Source organism: Pagrus major, chromosome 9 (genome assembly GCF_040436345.1).
Source record: "Pagrus major chromosome 9, Pma_NU_1.0".
NCBI classification, from domain to species: domain Eukaryota; kingdom Metazoa; phylum Chordata; class Actinopteri; order Spariformes; family Sparidae; genus Pagrus; species Pagrus major.
In genome coordinates this window covers 24,883,941-24,904,924 of record NC_133223.1, presented here as the reverse complement: position 1 = coordinate 24,904,924, position 20,984 = coordinate 24,883,941, and the positions used below count along the sequence as shown (strand labels likewise).

Below are 20,984 nucleotides of genomic sequence, written 5' to 3'. Positions count from 1 at the left end.
CTAAATGTGTTTACTTATGGCTTCAGAGTAAACAATGTCAACTCATTCTAATTTTTCCAGAGAAATATATCAATAAGTATGCTGTTCCTTATTTTTGGTGTTTGTTAAGCGCAATCATGTAGATGATGTAGATGTCATATTTATTGCTTATAGTTATAGATTGCTTTGATTTCCATTTTTGTAACCCTTGCAGATTGTACTCGATTTGATTTCCTGCTTGCTTAATCTCGTTTAAAACAGTTTCCTCTGTAAAATAGGAACTAAGAGCACTGCTGTGTGTATAGTGTAAGTAAAAAAAATGTTCATTTTGGAATACTTGATTTCATCCGGGGGTTGATTTTGTTAAGATGAAGTTGTAAAGATCAATTAGGTTTTTATGGCATTAAAACCTTATTTGAACTTGGCTCACAGCATATTGTCACACTGACTCAGCCCCAGTCTGTCGGTGCTCACAGTTGTCTCGTTTCATTCCTACAAGGACTCCTCAACAGGATAAACACACCATTTTAAGAGGTACATTTCAGTGTAGCTTTTTAATGGGCAATAAATCTGTGTCCACAGGCGTGGATGATACCAGAGGTACACCTCAGGGAGCACATCCATTTTGCTGTGGCCATCAGGGACAGGGGTCTTTTCATTCGCTTCCATTACTCTTATCTGATCAGGGTGAGGCACCCACTCCTTAGGCATCAAGTCACACCAGGCTCTCCTGCTGCACACTTCCAAACGCTCAGAAGACTAAGAGGAATGTTAACATACTGTACATTTCACTTTTCAGGATTGCCAGCGGTGATATTATTAGACACTCAAATTATTAAAGCTCTCAATTTGTTAGTTAATTGCCCATGTTACACACTCATCTGACAGTTAACACCAGTTATATAATGGAGGTGGATTTTTATATACATTTACATTGACCTCTTGTTCATTTCAGGTGTTCAGTACCATTAAAACCATGTGACCTGACATATATATTTTACAGCCGTTACCAAAATGTCACATGTGAACAGGTCATTTCTAGCGATTGAATTAAATTAAATTAGCATTTTAAGAAGACACTCTCACATATGGGTTAACAATGAAAACAAAACATCAGATTTAATCATATGAAATGTGTTTCTTCACATGCGATTTCAAATTTTTTTTACATGCGACGCAAACAAAAAATTTTACTCTAAAATATGTCACATGTGAACTGGATGTTTCCACCAGCGATCGGTGCTTCTCACATATGAAAACATTTTTACATGTGAAATTTAAATGTTCACGTGTAATTACATATATTCAATATATATATTGGCTATTTGTCATATGTGGATTAAAATTTCGTGAATTCCACATTTTTTACATGCCATGTGAACTAAAACTTTTATTTGCACATATGTCACATGTGAACAGGACGTTTTCCCAAGTGACTGGTGTTTTTCTCACATATAAATGAAAATTTTCACATGTAAATTACAAAAAATTCATGTGACGGGATTTTTTTAAATTTCCACATTAAAACAAAACATGGCACATTTGCTTCTTCACATGTGAATTCAGTTTTACATGTGATTGGTTGATTCACATGTGAACTAAAAAATTTTAATGGAAAAATAAAACGTCACATTTGAACTGGACATATATGAATGAAAAGCTCCATGAAACGTACATGTTCACGTGTGAATTGCATACGGTAGTACTTGATTGACTTTTTTATTCACGTGGATTCATATTTCACATGGAGACAAAACATGGCACGAGAAATCACATGAATTTGCCTCTTTATGTGCAAATTCCACATTTTTAGATGTGATTGGCAATTTTGAAAATTCAATTAAAACTTTAATATGAAGGTGGCTCGTGTGCAGAGACCGTCTTCGATGCAGCCGCCAAGGGTTTGATTCCAACCTGTGGCCCTGTGTGGCATGTCATCCCCCTCTCTCTCATCCAATTTCCTGTCATCTCTCTATGCTGTCTGGTCTAATAAATCCAAGAAAAGGCCAAAACAATAATTGACAAGAAAATAAAATATCACGTGTGAACTGGACAAGTGACTGGCTTTTTTTAATATTACATTTTTCACAAGTGGATTTGAATTTCTACATGTGGAAACAAATACTATTTAAATTTGAAAATTTAAATAGTTTTCTCCCCCGAGTGTAACAGCAACTAAACATGTTGCACTTGAACACGTGTATCAACTCTCTCTGCAAAAGCTCAGTCCATAAAAATGCTTCCTCTTGCTACAGATGCACTCCAGAGCTGGATTTGACAAGCTGCTGATCCTTTACTGGTTTTCTCAAAATGCATCCAAGGAAACAAAGGAAACTACAGTACGTCCTAATTGGATGAGTCTGAGGAAAGCACAGCAGTTAAAAAAGCATCTTTGAATTCATTATAAAACACCTCCTGGGATGTACTGAGCGTCACAGATTACTGTTACTGTTGTGTCTCAATTCATGGTGGAAAGGGTGGTGTCAGTTTGCACTCTACTGCAGCCTCGCTGTTATTTGGACTCATGCCACAAGGGTTTTGTCACATAAAAATTTGACCAAGACCAGTTTTGTATTCAAGCGTCTAAAGTTCTGGCCTCATGTGCTTCTTTTAACAATCTCATTTCCTACGATCCAAAGGACAGAATAAATTTTCGATTCTGACGATGCCACTGCAGGCACTGGCTCCTTCAAGCATTACAGTCAGTGGAGGAAAGCGAAAGAGGAAGATAAAAGGTTGGAGAGGCGTCCTAAAGCATAGATGGTATCAGGTCTTCTCCTAGGATCTGTGCTGAGAGGGGCGGACGAGGATCAGCAAGCTGCTGATGAAGACGTCTGTGTTCCAGCAGGACAGAGCGGCCTCGCGTTCACTTTAATTAGAGCTTGCGCCGAGCATTCACACATAAAACAAGAGGGAAAATCTCTTTCATGCACTGTAAAAAAGGTTCACCATTAAACATGGTGCTATGCTAATGCAGTTTAAGCACAATTTCTTTTGATTATCACGGTGGTGTTGTTGTCGTATCTATTTAAAAAGAAAACCACTGAAGAGAGAGAAAAAAAGAAGCACCGCAGCCTGACATCCACATCCATTAACATGACCATTAAAAAGAGTGTAGATAATAATCACCCGTCCTCAAACCGGAATCTCTTGTCACATTGATTTAAACAATCCCCAGTTTAGAGACAAAAATAAAATAAACCCGGGCTCCTTCAGACTGCTGGAAAATGGTTTAATGGGTTAATGCAGGCATTCTTGCAGACAACAACTTCATCTTTTTTGCTTCCAAACAAAAGAGGGTTCAACATCTCAACATGACGCTGAATGATGAGTAATATCATGTAAAAATGATGCTACTCTTTTAATTTACAAAATCCTCTGAAGTGTTGGTCACACCACACTACATACGAGACGGACTGGATAAACATGACAACCCCCCATTCAAACACAGAATAACATTGCCAGTAGAAGTGATGCTCAGCATCCTACAAATATCCAAGCATGTTAGAGGAAATCTTTTTTGCACATACTCAATTCATTTAATTCTGCACAAATATGTCAGATAATTGCAGAAAATAAATTGTTAAAAAACAAAATTGGTACTTGGACACTTTCTTTGACAATAACATGACCATGCATTAGTCTCTCCACTTTTAGTTAACCACAATATATTGAGAATATATAATATTTGCAAGTTGGTGATACTAAAGGACAGAAATTCTCAAAATTTAATCTATAACAGGTCACAGACGTATGATCTGGAATATGTCATTCAAATGGGAGACTGAGTAAATACTTCCATATACTTCCAATGTTTTAATATATTAGGGCCAAAGTATAGACACTTTTCCGTCTTACATGTATTATAAAGGATTGACACTGGGTCTTCGTAATGGCAGATTACAATTTTTTTCCCCACAAATATGCAATAGACTTTCTTGTACACTGGTCTTCTGAAGATGGTTCAACTGTCATTTACATAGAAATGGTGCCATCAATATGGGGCATACACATCTTTTAAAAAGTGTAAAGAACTGACCTTGCACTGAAAGTGTTCATGCTTTTTAATGTCTAGTCACAAAACGGGCTAAACATTACAAATATATAATATTTCCCATTTAGTTAAACCTTTGTTACGTTCCTATAGAACTCCATATCAAAATGACTATTCATGGGAACTAGTGCAACCTGGAGGAGGCCTGGTCTTTGTGACAAGGCAGGCACAGAGTAAAATAGACAAAGTACTCTAGAGCAGCTCCAGAGCAATGGCAGATATATTAAGGCCATTTTCAAAATTACAGGGAAAAAAAACAGTAGCAGACAGCTCGACTTGCTACCCAGGCTGAACAGAATTCAGTTGGGGCAGCAAAGCAAGCAAGCGACACCGATTTTACCAATTTTTTTCCCAAATCCACTGATGTCAGTCGTCCACGTGCCAGCCTCCCCACATCATCCCCTGGCCAGAAAGCTCCACTCTTCTTTATTCAAGTGTGTTCAGTTTTGGTGGAAATAAGAGTGGTACCCTCGCTAGTCCTTCCTTTGTAAACCCATGCTTCACACCTCCAGTAAAGTCCTGGGGCACAGTCAGGCAGTCAGGACTGTTTTAGACGCTTCCTGGGAAGACCAAAGGGTGGGCACTGTGCTGAAGCCAGGGCACGGAAGGCCTCGGCTACCAAGTGAGGGTGGGATTGGATCATTGACTTCCAGCCTGCAGTCTCCATTATATCTGTAGCATGACTGTAAGCACAGGCAAAATGAAGTTAACACTCAGACATGAGAGCGTGCACATTAAAAATCAATAAACATAAATGAGATTGTAATGACAAAGCAAATAAGGGGGGACTTGATTTGTGAGTTGCATGGAAAACTTAAAAAGGGGCCATTAGTGCTTTCCATGCATGGGTTGAAATTAATGTCGGGTTAAAATGTCTTCACATGTTGAATGCATGAGATGGAAAGAAGTTTAACATTTCAAGGTGCCCTATGAGAACACACTATATCATCTGAAAGAAAAACTTCAAACAGCGGCCGCCTCCCTTCTTTTTAAAATTCTGAAAATATTCCATTTCCAGGGTTTATCCAGGTATGAGTCTATTAATAACTTGGATACAAAGATATGGCGCTTCAAACTGAAAAGGCAAATAGCACTCTGTCTGCTTGGGCTAAAACAATGAATTCTAATGCATCTGGTAGGGGGAAGAGATAAGAGTGTGTTATTAATCTTGTGTCACATATATCAGCTAATTACATACTTGCTATTCCAGTTCTTTCCATCTTTACAGCCCAGCTGTCTCAGGACACTGCACCTATGGCAAGGAGATAAAAAGGTAAGCATTCAGGGCTGGTAAACAGAAATGGCAGCAGGAATTTATCACTGGAGGTTTTTTCTTTTTTTTTTTTTGCGATACTTGCCTGTTGATAAAATCTATGGCTTGTGCTTTGAGCTGCTCGGCACTGTGCAAGTCTGCTAGGATGAGGGTGTCGGCCACATTCTCCACTGAAAGGCTGTTGCACAAGGCCTCTTCACACATGACCTTTAAACGCTCAAGAGCATACTGGGGTAGGGGGGAGAGAGGGGGACACAAATAGAAGTGGTTACACGCTGGATGTAAAGTGGATCCCCATGGTTTGAGGTTTTGTCTCAACTACACTGAATACACACAAAAGATCAGAACAGATGTGATCAGTTAGTTAAATTTGATGATTACGACTCTCCTGGGAATGGGGAAGAAAAAAAAAATTACCACTCCCAAAACGTCTGCAATGGAAAAAACAGGAAATACCCAATTTTCCCCACATGATGTATTTGATTTATCACTTCAGAAATGATTTTGGAGGGAGGCATGCACGGTTGTTGCTCAATATTCTGGTTCACTGTTCAGTTGAAACTCATCCTTTACATTCACAAACAGCACGATACTCTTAATACAGTTTTGCTAACCCTACAAGAGGTGAAATCGTGAAAGAGTGGTGGTGCCTAAAAAGTACTTATGAGATTATAGACGGCTGCAGTCCCCAAAGAAATATGGCTTTTAAAGCTGCACTGATTTTAAAGGCAATCTGGTAATAAAATAATAACACAATCTATTGAATCCCAATCATGATCCACAATCTAAATTACAATCTTATTTATTACATTTTAAAAAGACCCTGTAGACTTGGGAGTTTGAAACAGCCTCTGATTTTCTGCATTTGCACCATTAAAAACACTATATTTATTAAAGATAGTTCTTTTTTGGCACAAGCTCGTCATCCACCATGCTGCTAGCTATTACTCAAGTTGCACCGTTTACAGTAGGTCACCCGCGGGAGAGCAATGTGAAGTAATTTGTCCGATTATCATAGCCCTCTAGTTGGCTACATCGCTCTACTGCAGGGGTTTTTCAATGTTTTTCAGGCCAAGCACCCCCTGCTACATAAACTGTAAACAAGCTGTTGCATATTCAACTGGACTAGCATTAACGTGTAGGGCGTTGCATAGTGCCATGTATAAACAAGTCAGCAGCAGTTGCATGGCTAATATTTTTAGGGTTTAAGCAATAAGTTACGACACAATACATTGTGGCACACAAACATGTCCATACACTTGTGATAATACGACAAATAACTGGACAATATTTTTCAATAATATAAAGTTGTCTAGTTTTTCCTTTATGGGTAGGTGCTGCGCGGTGATTACGTGTACGGTTAGGCTAGTTGTCTCACATGAATGCACGAGGAATCATGGGTAGACAATCATCAATGTGGTGTAAATTAAATGGTTCTTGTTATTTTTGCTAATAATGTATCAGATTCATGACATTTAAAGTCTTGAAAAAATAAAAACTTTAAAAATATTACTAAACAATAATATGGCGGGCCCCCTGCAGTAACTGTGAGGGGCCCCTGTTGAAGACACGGATCTGCTAGGTCAGCTGGGTTATGTGAAGTTTGGAAACATTCAATACAGAGATCGGCATGATTCACCTGAAATTTAGATCGCGGACGCCTTCAAGAATGATCACAATCTGAAATCTTGAGACGACCAACCCTTAACTGCAACTTAATATAAGCTGCAAAATGGGACGACAAAATGTGAACATCTATTGGCAACATAGTAAAATATGGAAGAAAATCCAAACTAGCACCTGAACAGCAAATCAAGTCTCTAATACTGCCTCTCAAGTCATTAAGTTATGACCCAACAACTGCTTTAAATATATATATTTTTTTTTAAATCATAAAATTATGATTTCTGTTGACCAAAGACAAGAAATTCCCATTATAGAATAGAAACAACATTGCTAAATACCTCCTCACTTCTCTTACCTTCAATTATATGTTACACAAACATACAAAGTATCTGTTAAAGAGCTACTTTCCTGTATTGAATTCTATATTTTTCACACCCTGCACAAACATGTTGTAATAATGGGTGAGGATGAGGTGGGGTGTAATGGACTATATTATTTATAGTTTATCAATACTGAGATTATGCCACATTAGAATGCAAGCTAACAGCTGTGTAATTACACAACAGACCGCATTAGCCTTTTAGCCTCATTGACTTGCATTGCTTTCTGGTCACTTCACTGATTGGAGGCTCCAAACATTCAAACCCAAGCGCTGGAGAAACAGTGAGGTACATGACTGCTCATCCAATGACCGCTTCAGCATTACTGTTTCAGTGTGTAAATAACCTGATGCTGTAATTAACTTGACAGAACACCTTGTGGCGATGAAGTCTGAAAACTAAAAACTCAAATTCTTATCCGAGTTATTTTGATAGAGTTGACAGGTCAAAGTGTTAAACACAGTGGTTTAAAAAAAAGCTAGCTCTTTATCTGTGAAAATGAGAGTTGTATCCCAAGATAATTTCAGGGTGGGGCGAGTGGCTGGAGCTTAACTAAACACAGGTTTTATCAGATTACATTTCTGCATGGCATTTAACTCACAAACTGATAAAAATAACTGTCCAAAGACAAAAATAGAGGGACCTGTTTTTCTGCCTCGGGAAAAGAAGTGGTTGTTTTGCAAACGTTCGAATTACTTTGGGACTTACTTTATCTGCAGCTGCCAGCAAATTGTCTGCCATCTTCTCCAGGTTCGGGGCCTTTCCTGTGTATATGAAGCCCATCATTTCTTTAAAGACGTCTGGGTCTACATCACTGATGTCAACTCGGTTCTGGAAGGGAAGACAAAAAGGTTTCTGTACGACTCAAAACATCCATTAAAGAAGACTCTCATTATCACTGAGCTAGGATCAGAGTTCATTATAAACATGAAAAAGGCTCCTGAGAGATAATTATTGCACATGTAGGAAGTGGAGCACTGCAATAGTAGACACAAATGAACTATTAAGTAACCGGTTATTCTTACCTTTTTACTCTCCTCCATTTCATGTTCAAACATGGCATTAAAGACCGGTGACCTCGCTGTCAAAGAAATAAATATGACCGGTCAACATCATGATACGAATGTTAGCACACCAAATAAATAGCTACTGTTCATCAAGATCAACCAACATTTCATTATGTGACAAATAAAGAAGCTCTGATTTAACAGCATGAGATACAGCTGTCTTATGTATAAGAATAAAAAGACAAACAAACAAAAATGATGTATTTAGCACAACACATCAGTTCGAACTATGTCTGTCAAAAAAATAATAAAAAAAAGAAATTGCACAAAATCCAGAAAGCTACCACTCTGTCAGCACTTGCCCCTGACCACAGCAGCTGCCACCATGTCTAATGGACACAAGCTGGAGAGCCTCTCAATCTCCTGGATCCTCCAGTCATCTGGGTCAAGTAGGGCCAAGCAGGGGTGGTCGGGTGGATTAGCATCCACTGCTGAACTAGGCCGCTACAAATCATGCCGGGAACACCAAACCCTCTGTAGCATTTTGAGGTGCTTATGGATCTCCAGGAGAGGCCATTAAGAAAAGGGCATAAACATGTCTGTCTAGGGCCATTTTAGGTTGCTGCTTGCTAAAATGCTGGGGCCGGGGGACTGTTTTACCTGCAAGGATGGATTTGTGGGCTTTGAACTCCTGTCCTCCAACATAGAGGCTGCAGTCTGTGAAGCGTGAACACTCCCACAGGTTCCCCAGATCATCAGACAGCTGACACTCTGGGACCTTCAGCATGTTCATGTTGGACTGGCCCGAAATGTTAACCGAGTCCTGGACAACGCTTACCTGTGCACGACAAAAACATGACAGAGAGAACAACACGCTGAAGCACTCTCATCAAAAGGCTGAACATCTCAACAAATCAAGCGGCAGACATGTCTGACTGCATTGAAGAGCCGTCTCATTTGAGTTTAATTTGCTCCTTTTACGTGTATTTTCAAGACTGAGGAACCTACAGTGGGAGGAAATCTTGTTTGCAAAACACAACCACTTGAAACCAAAATTAATTAACTCTGCCGAAACACCTAATTGATAACGAAAGGCATTTTGTCTTTAATTTGAATGTAATTTGTTTATCAAAGTGGCAATTTCCCAGAAATGGCTGAATCCTTTTGAAACTGTTGTCTGGCACACTGTCTGATCATGGCAGTATTCAGCCAATTCCATTCACATCAAATTTCATTGACACTTCATTTAGCTTGTCCCCTGAAAGAACATTGTAGAAGACATTTATTCTTCCTGACAGACGGAATTGAATTATTTAGAAAACAAGCATCATTGTAAATGATTTAAGATGGAGGAAGCTTTTCACTTTCTAAGAGGTTAATGCCATTTAAAGCAAATGCCAACAGTATGTTTGTAGTTAAATGGCACTAGAGCTTACAATCGGATGTAAACTGGTCGTGACAAGAATTAAGAGACTCTAGCCTTGATTCACTTAAGGTTACATTTGGGGAACACGGTGATGTGATTCTGATGTTTGCGAAGATTCATTTTTGGTACAACCCAGACTGACTGAGACATGACTGAAACAGAATGATCGTTTACTGATCCTTTTTGACATAAACTCAATTGAAAAGAGGACAAAGACAATATATTCTATGTTTTGCTTCATCAACTTCCTTCATTTTTGTAAAATACAGTCTGAATTTGATGCCAAACAAGTTGAAACCGGGGCAACAAAAGACTGGGAGAGTTGTGGAATGCTCAAAATGTATAAAAGACTCATTCACAAGCAAGGACGGGGCGAGGTTCACCACATTGTGAAACACTATTGTAGAAAGGATATTATGGCATGAGCTCGGGAAAATGTTCTTAAACAGCTAAAGGTAAAGAGTTTGTTTGCATATTACTGCATTCTGTTTTATTTATGCTTTATACAGCAGTCGGACGGCGTCGATGGTGATAAATGTTAAAACAAGTTTAAACAAATAAAGTGGGATATTACTGCAATTCATTTCCAGTTGGATGTTATTTGTACCACAAAAGCTCTGTCCAGTTAAAGAGCACTTTATTTTTATGATTTGTCTAAGTGAGTGTGAGAGAAGGTCGTGTAACCTGGTGCAGAAAATGTTTGTGAATGCTATTAATTATAGTTCTTAGAAAAAAAAATCAGAATTGGCAGGTTAGACTTCTAATAAAAAAATTAAAAACTGAATTGCAGTTGGTGCATCTCTAGTTGTACACCACATATAACACAATGCATCTCAGCAACATGGTACTCGCATGCAATGATGAAAACACCCAAATAGCAGGTTTTCTTTTTTTTTTAACACTTTTAACTATTCTAAACAACAGAATTGGCACTCCAGACTCTGGTCTATTCAGCCCACGCACCAACACGTTTTGCACATCTAATCAGCAAAGACCAAGTGTAAACAAAACAACCATACACAGCACCTATATTTCTGGTTATTTTCTTTAATTAAACTACTCAAAAAATGAGACAGAATTGAGAAACAGCTTTTGTTCGGTGAACAGAAGGGGAATGTGTAATCAATGATTTCCCAAAAATGAATAACCAAGCAAATAACGAGACAAAAATTTCCTCTCCCATTCATCCACCCAATATACTTTTATGTTTAGTTCCATAGATTATCTTGCAAGTAGACGTGACGAAAGTGTGGCTCATTTGAACATTTGGCAGAATGACACCTTTCATAAATAAAAAGACTGCAACTTATTAATTTGAAGGATAAATAAGAAAGCAACAGTATTTACCTCACAGAACAGGGTGAGCTTGTCATCTGGTAAGAGTCCATTGGCTTCATCAAGGAGGAAATCTCTCCGTATAAATTTTTTGAAGCCCCAGTCTTTGCCTTGGACAAATCTATATGCTCTTTGGCTTTCTGTAACAACAAGAAAAAAGATAACAAGTCCTATTATTGCTATTCTTTTACTTGCAAATTAGAAACACGAATAAGAGTGGAGGTATAAAAGGAACACAAGAGATACGGTAAACTGGATGTGATCATGATCTGACTGCTTGTACTCACCCATCGCTTTTGTCTCCTCTCTTTTAGCGTTCAACAAAGAAAACTTGAACTTTGCTCTGACTTCACTTTTTGGACAACTAACAAGAAGTAAATACAATGACAGATAATCTTTGCTTTCATCATCAAGTCCCTTTGGATTGACTCGCAGACACCTGGCAGGTAAAAAGACAAAGCGGCGCGTCAGTAACGTGACAAAGAAGACGGTTACAACTTTTATCAAAACTGAAGATGATGACAAGCTTTCAGGGGTGAGTCTCGCTTGCATGAACAGCAGCGAGCGGTTTAGCTCGAGCACTGACCATTTCATCTTGTCATTAGGGCCAGAGGAGAAGGTCGAGCTCTTCAACACCTCCCCCATTTCTTCTCTGCAAAAACTAAAGTTGTTTATGGTCCACATGTAGGAAAACTTCACAACTTTGACCTTGGAATCAGAAAAAAACAACAAAAAAAACATTCAGCAACAATCAGACCAAAGCTCTTTGTTTTTGTTTATATTTTCTTTTAAAAAATAAGGCTAATTTCGGGGCTGTCCGTCCTAGATTACATTAATTTGAATAATAACAATACACCACATATAAGACGTTTTGACAGAATACATATTGATATGTCACAGTTGGAAAAACAAAGATGTGAAGTAATAAAATTAATGATGGCTGAATTGCAATTAGCTGCTTCAGTTTCAGGGCCCTGATACTGAGCAAGCTGGATGGCAAATGGCTTTACTGGACCGCTTGAGCCACCGTTAATGTTATTAGTATCAACTTTGCTTCTCCTACCATGACAAGTCACATTGTCTGCTGTGAAATGACCTATTAACATGAAGACAGAACGAATTGCGAATAAAGTACCAGTACTGAGTAGTTCTTAAAGCCGATTTCCTAGCAGTGTGGTAGGATTTGAAAAGTATTTAACAAGCTATCTAAAACGTGATCAGTTTTATCAAATGATTGCATAGAACATGATTTAACAAGTTTAGTCATGTTAATACCTGTGTGTAACACCAGCTCTCTGCCACAGGTCCACTTGACATCTCCCCAGGGGGAGGAGGGGTGGGAACCCGTGACATCACTGGCTTCGGGGTACCACTCGCTATCTTCCTTGAAGCACTAATCGTTGCAAGAAAAACAATAAGTAACTTATTTTTGCACAAATTAACAGCATAAATGACACACGTGAAATAATTTCAGCTCAACCATTGACATAATAAAAAAATATATACATATCAAGATGGTAAAATCCTTCACATGATCTGAATCTACTTGGATTTTAATTGCTACATAATGTGATGCAACCAAAACAACACCAAATCATTCAGACTGCATCTTGACGTCTTATAATTCTGTGAGACATCAAATTTACATTACATTAGTAAGCTGCATCTTCTGTAACTTTAAAAACCAAAAAAAAAAAAATGTCGAATTCACTGTCGACACAGTCACTGACTATGTTGCCATTGTCACAACTTAAGCAAAACTATTCTCAACCTCTTCTATTGCAAAAGTGTCACCAGAAGAAAAACAAAAAAACAAGGGTGTGTTTAGGCAGTCTGGGTTGTTAAAAAAAAGCCACAAAAGAGACCATTGTGGAGAGACAACTTCCCATGTCACACTTTTGACTCACTGGCGAGGTGAATTTGGTAGTTGCTTTAAAAAAAAAGGTCCAGAAACAAACCAAACACGGAGCCTTTGGCATTTTTAGCGGCCACCATAGGGGAGGCTTGGTTCCAATCTACACACTGGACCTTTAATAGTGCTGTTTAGTAACCACTGTATATGCCGAGCAGTCGGTTACAGGCTAGGCTCTGGCCAGTAACACCCTGCAGATAATTGTTATTACAGCAAATGAGTCCAAACACAGTCTTAGTCATATACAACAGCCATTTTTCATGTGCAAACATTCCTATTTCATTTCACTTGAGCAGCGCAACTGTTCAGACAGCAGTAATACCAAAGCCAGCACACAGAATCAGAATCACATTCGCAAATGTTTTCTGTTCCCTCCTTCACCGACACCTCTTTTGGTGTGTCAGCACATTTACTTTCATATTTCTCATCAAGGAAAGTTCATATCAGTTCCTCTAAACCACTGTCATCGCTCGGATCAACCCGTATCAGTGTAAGGTATTTACAATCATTCGTCAGAAGGTCTTTCTTAAAAACCATGAAGTCTGTAATGTTGCCTTCGAAATATACCGTACAAAGACTTTTAGCACATTGCACACAAACACATAGAAAGATGGAAGGCAGAGAAGAAAGGATGATGGTGGAAGGTAACGTCTTCCACTATCTGATCACCTCTTCTTCTGCATCACAGAAACCTCCGAGTCAAAAATCAGTGTGCACACAAACACACACACGTAATGGGACTATTTGTGTGTGTGTTCACTGGGCCACTTGTTTGCAGCCTTTTCCTTTTCCATTAAAAATTCCCTTTCATTCCCAGATTCTGTTTGATGCTAAGAATATTTTAATTCTGAGACAATGTGCACTCATGACCATGCACGCAGGGACTAAAAATCATCATTTAGTGTCTTTGCTTATAAAATCACATCAAGTATTACTGACAGAGTCAAGGACAACTGAACAAACAACTCAAGTTGAGTCCAAAGTCATAACGTAACTGTATCACACACAACTCTGCTGGAAATGAATCCCTTTTAGCTATAATGGTTAAACATGAAATCCCAAATCATGCAGCATCAGCAAGGAAATTAAGAGCTTCTCGTCACCTCTTGTATGGTTGAAATGTACAAAGATGCAGTTTTTTTTCTCTCTAAGTTATCACAGGATCCTTCATGGCCCCATCTTCATGTGCCACTCTAGAAAGAAAAGAAAAACAGACATTAGACACAGAGATAGGACCTGATCAACCTCACTAAAAAAGTTACTGATGTTAGCAACCAATGTTATAGCATTTGGCAGTAAAGCCACAGTTCTCACAACAAAGCAGACCTGTCATATTTATCAAGGCCTACGAATAATCCAAGTGTCAATAAAGTGACCTCAGTTGAAAATTAGAGCTGTGAAACCAGTCAATGCCACGTTATTAAAAATGTGAGGGCATCAGTTAGCGGTAAAATAACAGATTGTTAGTGGTAGTGTAGGCCTTAAAAACCTTGCCATGTTAAATGTTAACTGAATTTGTGATGCTTTATCGTATAGCCTAGCCTGTAACTGACTGCTCGGCCTATAAACCAGTCAGTTAAATTAGCCAACTCAAGATTCACCTGCAACTTTGTTTGGCTAACACATTAGCTGTCCTGCTACCTCGCCTTAAATATAACAGAAACGATGCTATCCGCACAGGCAGCTAGTTTACATTAGTTGAAAGTTAAATGGTCGTACATTGAATGAGCTTCGGAGCTTACTTTAGCTTATGTGCTATTCAAAAATGTAAGCGGATGTGGCTACCCTTAATACAAAAAAAAACACGAAATCACTAGAAAGCAACAGCTCAATGTTAGCGTAACATCAGCTAAAGTGTCAACACAAATTTCCAAACCATCATCAATATCGCTTCACGATTTCACTTCACCGGACTTATCGTCCTTTGAAATCTAAGCTAATATACCCAGCAGTACAATTGTTCAAGGAAATCTATTAGACTGCGCGATTCTGTCAATTGTGTGTGAAATACGTATTTAGCTAACTCAAGCTAACATTAATGTTCTCACTAGCAAGATTAATGTTAACTTCACTTTAGCCCCAGACCGCAAATGCAGCTAGCACTGATCAACTAGCTTAACACAGATCATGTTAACAAAAAATCCGTTCACGTTATATCGGGCTAACTTACATTAGTCACGTTACTCCTCTGTCGCAACACAAACTAGCTAAGGATACCACAAGTTAAACTGGTAATGTGCTGTTTAGACCCCGCATTACCCGGTGTAAAACAAAGGGCCTCCACTGATCCCTGTGACAGGATGCTAACGAGCCAAGCTAACGTAAACCCTCACGTTTTGGTACAATCTGCTGGTGGGAAAACAACGGCGGCTAACTAGCGGCTAGCCGAAGCTAATCTCTGCACTGACTGTTCACAAAAAGTTTAAAAAGACATGGTGACGGCGTACCTTTCAATTTCATACTTCCATATATATCGAATAACGCATATAGCTTTGTGTCACAGTCGCTCCTGGCACCCTCCGCCACTTTAAACTCTTTTTCACAGAGTCTCTTCACAAGGTTTCTTTGTCTAATTTATATCTGTGCTAGCTTGCATCTGTCTAGCTGGCTGGTAGCTTAACAGGCTAGAAAATATAGCTACTGCGCATGCGCGTATTTTGGATAACATTCAGCTCCATTTCATTTTATCAACTGATCCAGACTTTATTACTACTACCACAAGTACTACTACTGCTTTAATAATAATAATAATAATAATAATAACAATAATAATAATAATAATAATGAATCAGGATACTTTTATCTGACAACTATAGTTCTTCACGTTATTCTAAAGACCTCACATGCTGATTATTCATGCAAGATGCATACAAAAATGGCTAATTGCTATTTTAAGACATCAAACACTGCATAAAGTACTTAAAAATGCACACATTACATATGAATAACTCTGAAAGGAACCATTCTACAGAATGAGAAGCCTGCTTTTATTTTGTTATTTTAAGTAAGTTTACTGCTGACACTTTTACAAAAGTATGGAAGGAGAAACTTTGAACTTTTGGTTAATTTCTTTACATTTTGGTTGAGGTTGAGAATCCAAAAAAACAAAAAAACAACAAAGAAAAAGATATTTTCAGCTGGTCTTAACTTCCTTTTAGAGACCAGAAGTCTCTTATTTTGAAGGACCTTATTTTGGAAAACCTTTCTATGGTAGTGAATGGAGAAAGACATTTTTTTTTTATCCAGCTTGAACTGTGCCATGAACTACACGTATGATGTTTGTCATTTAAAAGATGATTTTTCAAGTCAAGAAAGGCAGTTTGTCGTTATTAAAGTATCTAGTTTTGTGTTAAACTACATCGTCTCGCTCAACACACGTCACCAACACCAACATGGTCAACTCGGTACAGAAAAGTACTGACAAAGATGAAAATCACAATAAATCTGGTCATATTAACAGCTGCAGTTATGTGAAAGGATCGTTTTGTGAGCAAGCTAATATACAGGAGCAGCTCCACGATGTTTGAGTCACGGGTTTTGGCGACTGTTCAACGAGATGACGTCACCAACACGACTGTTGGCTGTGTAACTTTATAATGATGCATTTTCACAGTCTTATATTTTGTTAGTTTCATGACAAACTGTGACTTTCTTGACTTGAAAAATTATCTTTTGAATTGACGAACATCATATGTTTAATTCAGGTCATAATTCAAACGAGATCAAAAAAATGATTTGTCTCTCTCCATTCAATGAGGTCCTATGAGGGAAACTGGAAGGGGCGTGACCTCGGCGCTCTGTAGGGCTATTTTAAGAATATGTGTTGCTTTTTGGGGCCCAGATTACAATGTGGAATAAATGTTACAGTTTATTAGAAAGGGTTGATATTAGTGTTGTCAAAAACATCAATTACATAACAATTCTGAGTATTTGATGCAGTCTCAATACTCATTTTTTACAGTATCATCACACCAGTATCTGCTATGTTTTTTCTCTCTCGTCTCTGACACCGAGTTCACCCACACCCTCACCTGTGTGGTGCCCACATCGCCCCGCCTCCTCCTCCACCTTATGCTTCACACACAATAGCCTGCACTTGTTATATTTTTCTTTTAATGAAAAATATCTACATTTTTATGCCCTCAATTGTTGCCCTTGGTATCGAATATGTCTATTTTTTGAATCGCAGTTAGAAATTCCCATATTGTGACATCACTACTTGATGCAGACATTCACCACTGATGGTTCATGTAAGAGAGTAACTGTAATCATTAACAGTAGCATGAGAGTCCTCACGTAGGAAGAAATGCAAACAATGTGTACGTCGGGGGAGGATGTGTGCTCATCATCTGCCTATTATATGCCAATAATAGCCCATCTTCATGTGCTGGAGACAGAGCGAAAATAAATAAAGAAAGGAGCCTTGATATAATGTAGCTTACACGATAGATGAAAACCCCGACTGCAGCTCATTCTCAGCCAGCCTTCACACTGTCTCTTCTGTCTGCTTCTGATGTTTCTCGTCCAGCAAACACAAAGCAGCTTGGGGTAAGCCATTCTCTGAAACAATACTCTATAATGGCTCCCTGTAGGCCTGTGATAACTAATTCCCTTTCAGATGGATGGACACTGTTCTGCAGAATGAGCGATAAATGGCTCCTCTGCACCAATCAGTCTACATTCATGGACAAAGTGCGGCACAGTCTGTGAATGTTTTGCGCTGTATTGTGACGACAAACGCCGAACTGTATGCGAAACAGATCGGGTTTGGTTAAAAAAATATTGTAAACACAGCAGCAAAATGTCACATTCTGATACTGAAGCCCACATCAAATGTCTTTAATATCATAGTTATGACACCCTGACCCATCTTGAAGTAGAAGGAACGGATGATAAGATCCCAGTTGAAGAGATACGGGTGGGGGATGCTTATCAGGAGTTTAAACCAGTTTAATTTAAGGGCAGGGGGAACAGGCTTGACTGAAAGTGTCTGCAGACAACATGGTCCAAGAAGAGGAAGGCTGAGGAACGATCACTTATTTGCATTTACCTGCTATTCTTTTAATTGGTTCATGTCGAGCACAGTGTGAGCACCCAGTTTCAAATCAGTTCCATCACACATTTCTATTCAATTCTCTTTCGGCCTCAGAATGAATAGCACTGAATACCTGTTTTGTGTCTTTTTGTCCTACTTGATACGTTCACAGCCCTCTGCATGAATATCTCCTTAAACAATGGCTGTGACAGTCCCCTACCTCCAATCTACAATACACTTCTAATTAAGAGGATCTCCAAACACCCCTGATATTATTCCTGACAAGTATTCAGTGCCTTCAGTGATGAAGACTGATACAGACAGAACTTATGAGCAGGAAGGGAAGAAAAAAAAAAGGCTACAGTGACAAGACGAGCCCCGCCGTGACCTTATCAGAAAAATGGCCATACAGATGTCGAGAGAAAAATTGAGTCTGAAATTAGTTGCCCTTTTTTTTTTGCCAGTGTCTTGGAAATAAAGCCATAATACTGAACAAAGGAGGTGGTAGAAAAACCCCAAAGATTCCAATTTCATCTTAGTTGATTAAATCTATGTAATAAAATATATGGTAATATCCAAATGTTGAGCGGATGGATATGGAAAATGGCTATTAGTTGATCAGATTATTAGAGGTCCTGCAGAAAGTCGTGTCTTAACTAAGGTTTTCAAACCAAAAATCTATTGTTATGATTAGCAGCTAATGCAAAACACAACATGAATGCGTTGCATTTTGGTGTATGAGCCTCCTGTTTTTAAAGTAATGTGTCCTTTGTTCTCGTCTATGATTGATTTCTGGATAATGGTTGAATTTTATCACAAAAACCGTGATTTTAAAGAAGCCCTTGATGTTGGCTCTAAGGGACAGACACCAAAATGCGACATTCACCAGAGATTTTTGAGATAAGTGGAGGTGTTATTATTGTCAAAATATATTTTATCTCTGTAATAAGAAAAAAGCACACCGCCAAACAACAAAATAAGCCCCGAAACATGGCTTTAAAAGGCACTTATTATTCATAATTTTATTTTGGGTTACTACTAGAACAGGTTTACATGCTTTAATGCTCAAAAAACACATCAGTTGTCTCATACTGTCCAGTGCTGCAGCTCTGTGTTCCCCCTCTGTCTGAAATACTCTGTTTCAGCTCCTGTCTGCTCTGATTGGTCAGCTCACAGATGCCTGAGCCAGCACCGCTAACAACAACACCAGAGCAACTGGGCTGTTTTTTTTCTCATGCTAGGCATAAAGTATGCAAATGTGTGACGTGGTGTTGTAGTGTGATGTCACAAAGTCACAGAATTAAAGGCGGGACTACTGATGAGGCGTTTCAGGAGCAGTGTTTTCTGTGGGAGAGAAGAGCTTCTGTTGGTGGAGTCTTTGGCCTTTTCAACTTTCAAGACCTTTTCCATGTATAAGAACTGATATAAAACACACAACAAAAGCGTAATAGGTCTCCTTAAACATGTTATAGCAGTTTTTTTTTATGAGAATATGGTCCTGAAACATGATGAATCCAATCCCAACACCAACCCCATCATTAACATTGTCTACTGCATCACCTTGGATCCCCTTGCCAAACTAATCACTGGTTGACAGAGAAGGTATGGAATATTTCATGAAAAATATGCAAAGTGAAAAATTAGTCTTTCCTTTCACTGAGAAGATCAGTTTTAACTCTGTGACATCCAACTTTGTCCTTAACCTTATTTCAGTCACAATAAGAATCTTGTGTTTGAAATATGCACACCTCTCATCTATCGCTCGTATTAATGGAGCCGAAGTCTACCAAATGTACATGTCACATATTAATATTTATCATTTGCTCTCATGAGCGACTATAAGTTGCTGTGAGGTTTAGCATTAGCATTAGAGATGCCAGTTCTGGCATGATGACCTCCGCCAATGAGGTTTTGTTTTCACCTGCCTGTTTGTTGGTTGGTTGGTTGGTTTGTCAGCAGGATTACATAAAAACTACAGGACGGGTTTCCACGAAACTTGGATGGAGGATGGGTCTCAGCCCAGAATAGACCTCATTAACTTTTAGTGTGGATCCGGACTTCTTTTTAAATTGCAGTTGTGTTAATAACTCACATTTCCATAATTACACAACTAGACAGGCTCTGAATCTTTGTCTTCCTTTGAATAAAACATCCCATGGTCAGTTTTCTATCAAATATGGAGGAGTTATTTTTATAACTGCTGGTTTATAAATATTTGCTGGTTTCTTCTGTGTCATTGCCTTTATACAAAAATGAGCTTAGAAACAATATTGATCACGCTTAGGAACTGAAGTTAATCCTGTTAATATGCATTTAAATTCTAACTCTAAACTCATATTGTGAATTTTTATATTTAAAATGTATTGATGATCTCGATTGTTTGTATCCTTTAGGTGAGGTTTTCATATAAGTCATATAGGTTTCTACCTTGCCTTCATGCGTACTTTAAAAAAAATGTTTTTTAATTCCCTCGTGTTGTTTTTTAAAATTTATTATGTGAAAAAATAAACATAAAGGGACACATCCAGGATTTTTTAAAATCACTTTCTTTAAAGGTGCAATATATAAGAATTTAAGTTTACAACATTCAAATATTACCCAGTATTATCACCGTAACGTGAAGAAATAACAGTTTTAACATTACGTCACATCTTTGCGCTGTGTTGCTGAGACATCTACTTAAGTTAGCATGCTAACCAGCTAGCCCTGGCCCGTCCTGTTGCACAATAAAACCCTGCTCCATTACTCTGGTGATATGCTGCCCCTTATTTGTTTGGAGTGTGATTTCGACAATTTTTACATATATGAAGGGCGTTTTTTTGACATTTTCATTAGTTTCTCAGGGAACAATGCATGGATCTTGATAGAAAAAATCAGGCGTATTTAGGTTGGTATCTGTAACTGAGTACAATTTGATGTGGAGCTTAAATTATGATTAAGCAGTTATGGGTAGTTTA

General features: G+C 38.4%; 1 protein-coding gene across 2 annotated transcripts; it reads right to left on the bottom strand.

The window, feature by feature from the left end:
* Positions 1 to 3,194: 3,194 nt before the first annotated feature.
* spopla (speckle type BTB/POZ protein like a) lies at positions 3,195 to 15,598 on the bottom strand. Of its 2 annotated transcripts, none has more exons than XM_073473944.1 (12): positions 15,440 to 15,598; positions 14,096 to 14,185; positions 12,356 to 12,473; positions 11,667 to 11,788; positions 11,368 to 11,519; positions 11,093 to 11,220; positions 8,980 to 9,157; positions 8,338 to 8,393; positions 8,021 to 8,143; positions 5,392 to 5,534; positions 5,232 to 5,285; positions 3,195 to 4,716 (listed from the first exon to the last, which is right to left on the bottom strand). In XM_073473944.1, exons 3-12 carry the CDS (start codon positions 12,431 to 12,433, stop codon positions 4,572 to 4,574), a joined length of 1,179 nt encoding a protein of 392 aa, XP_073330045.1. In that variant the 5' UTR covers positions 12,434 to 12,473; positions 14,096 to 14,185; positions 15,440 to 15,598; the 3' UTR covers positions 3,195 to 4,571. The 2 variants fall into 2 exon arrangements, with proteins under 2 accessions (XP_073330045.1, XP_073330046.1); XM_073473945.1 differs by lacking the exon at positions 15,440 to 15,598 and adding an exon at positions 15,163 to 15,241.
* Between the last annotated feature and the right edge of the window lie 5,386 nt (positions 15,599 to 20,984).

Excerpts from the sequence above, each read along its gene's own strand:
- spopla (XM_073473944.1), bottom strand. The coding sequence starts at position 12,433 with ATGTCACGGGTTCCCACCCCTCCTCCCCCTGGGGAGATGTCAAGTGGA. Across the intron at positions 11,789-12,355 it reads AGAGCTGGTGTTACACACAG|GTCAAAGTTGTGAAGTTTTC; the intron begins GTATTAACATGA and ends TCTGATTCCAAG. Across the intron at positions 8,144-8,337 it reads AAATGGAGGAGAGTAAAAAG|AACCGAGTTGACATCAGTGA; the intron begins GTAAGAATAACC and ends CTTCCCTTCCAG.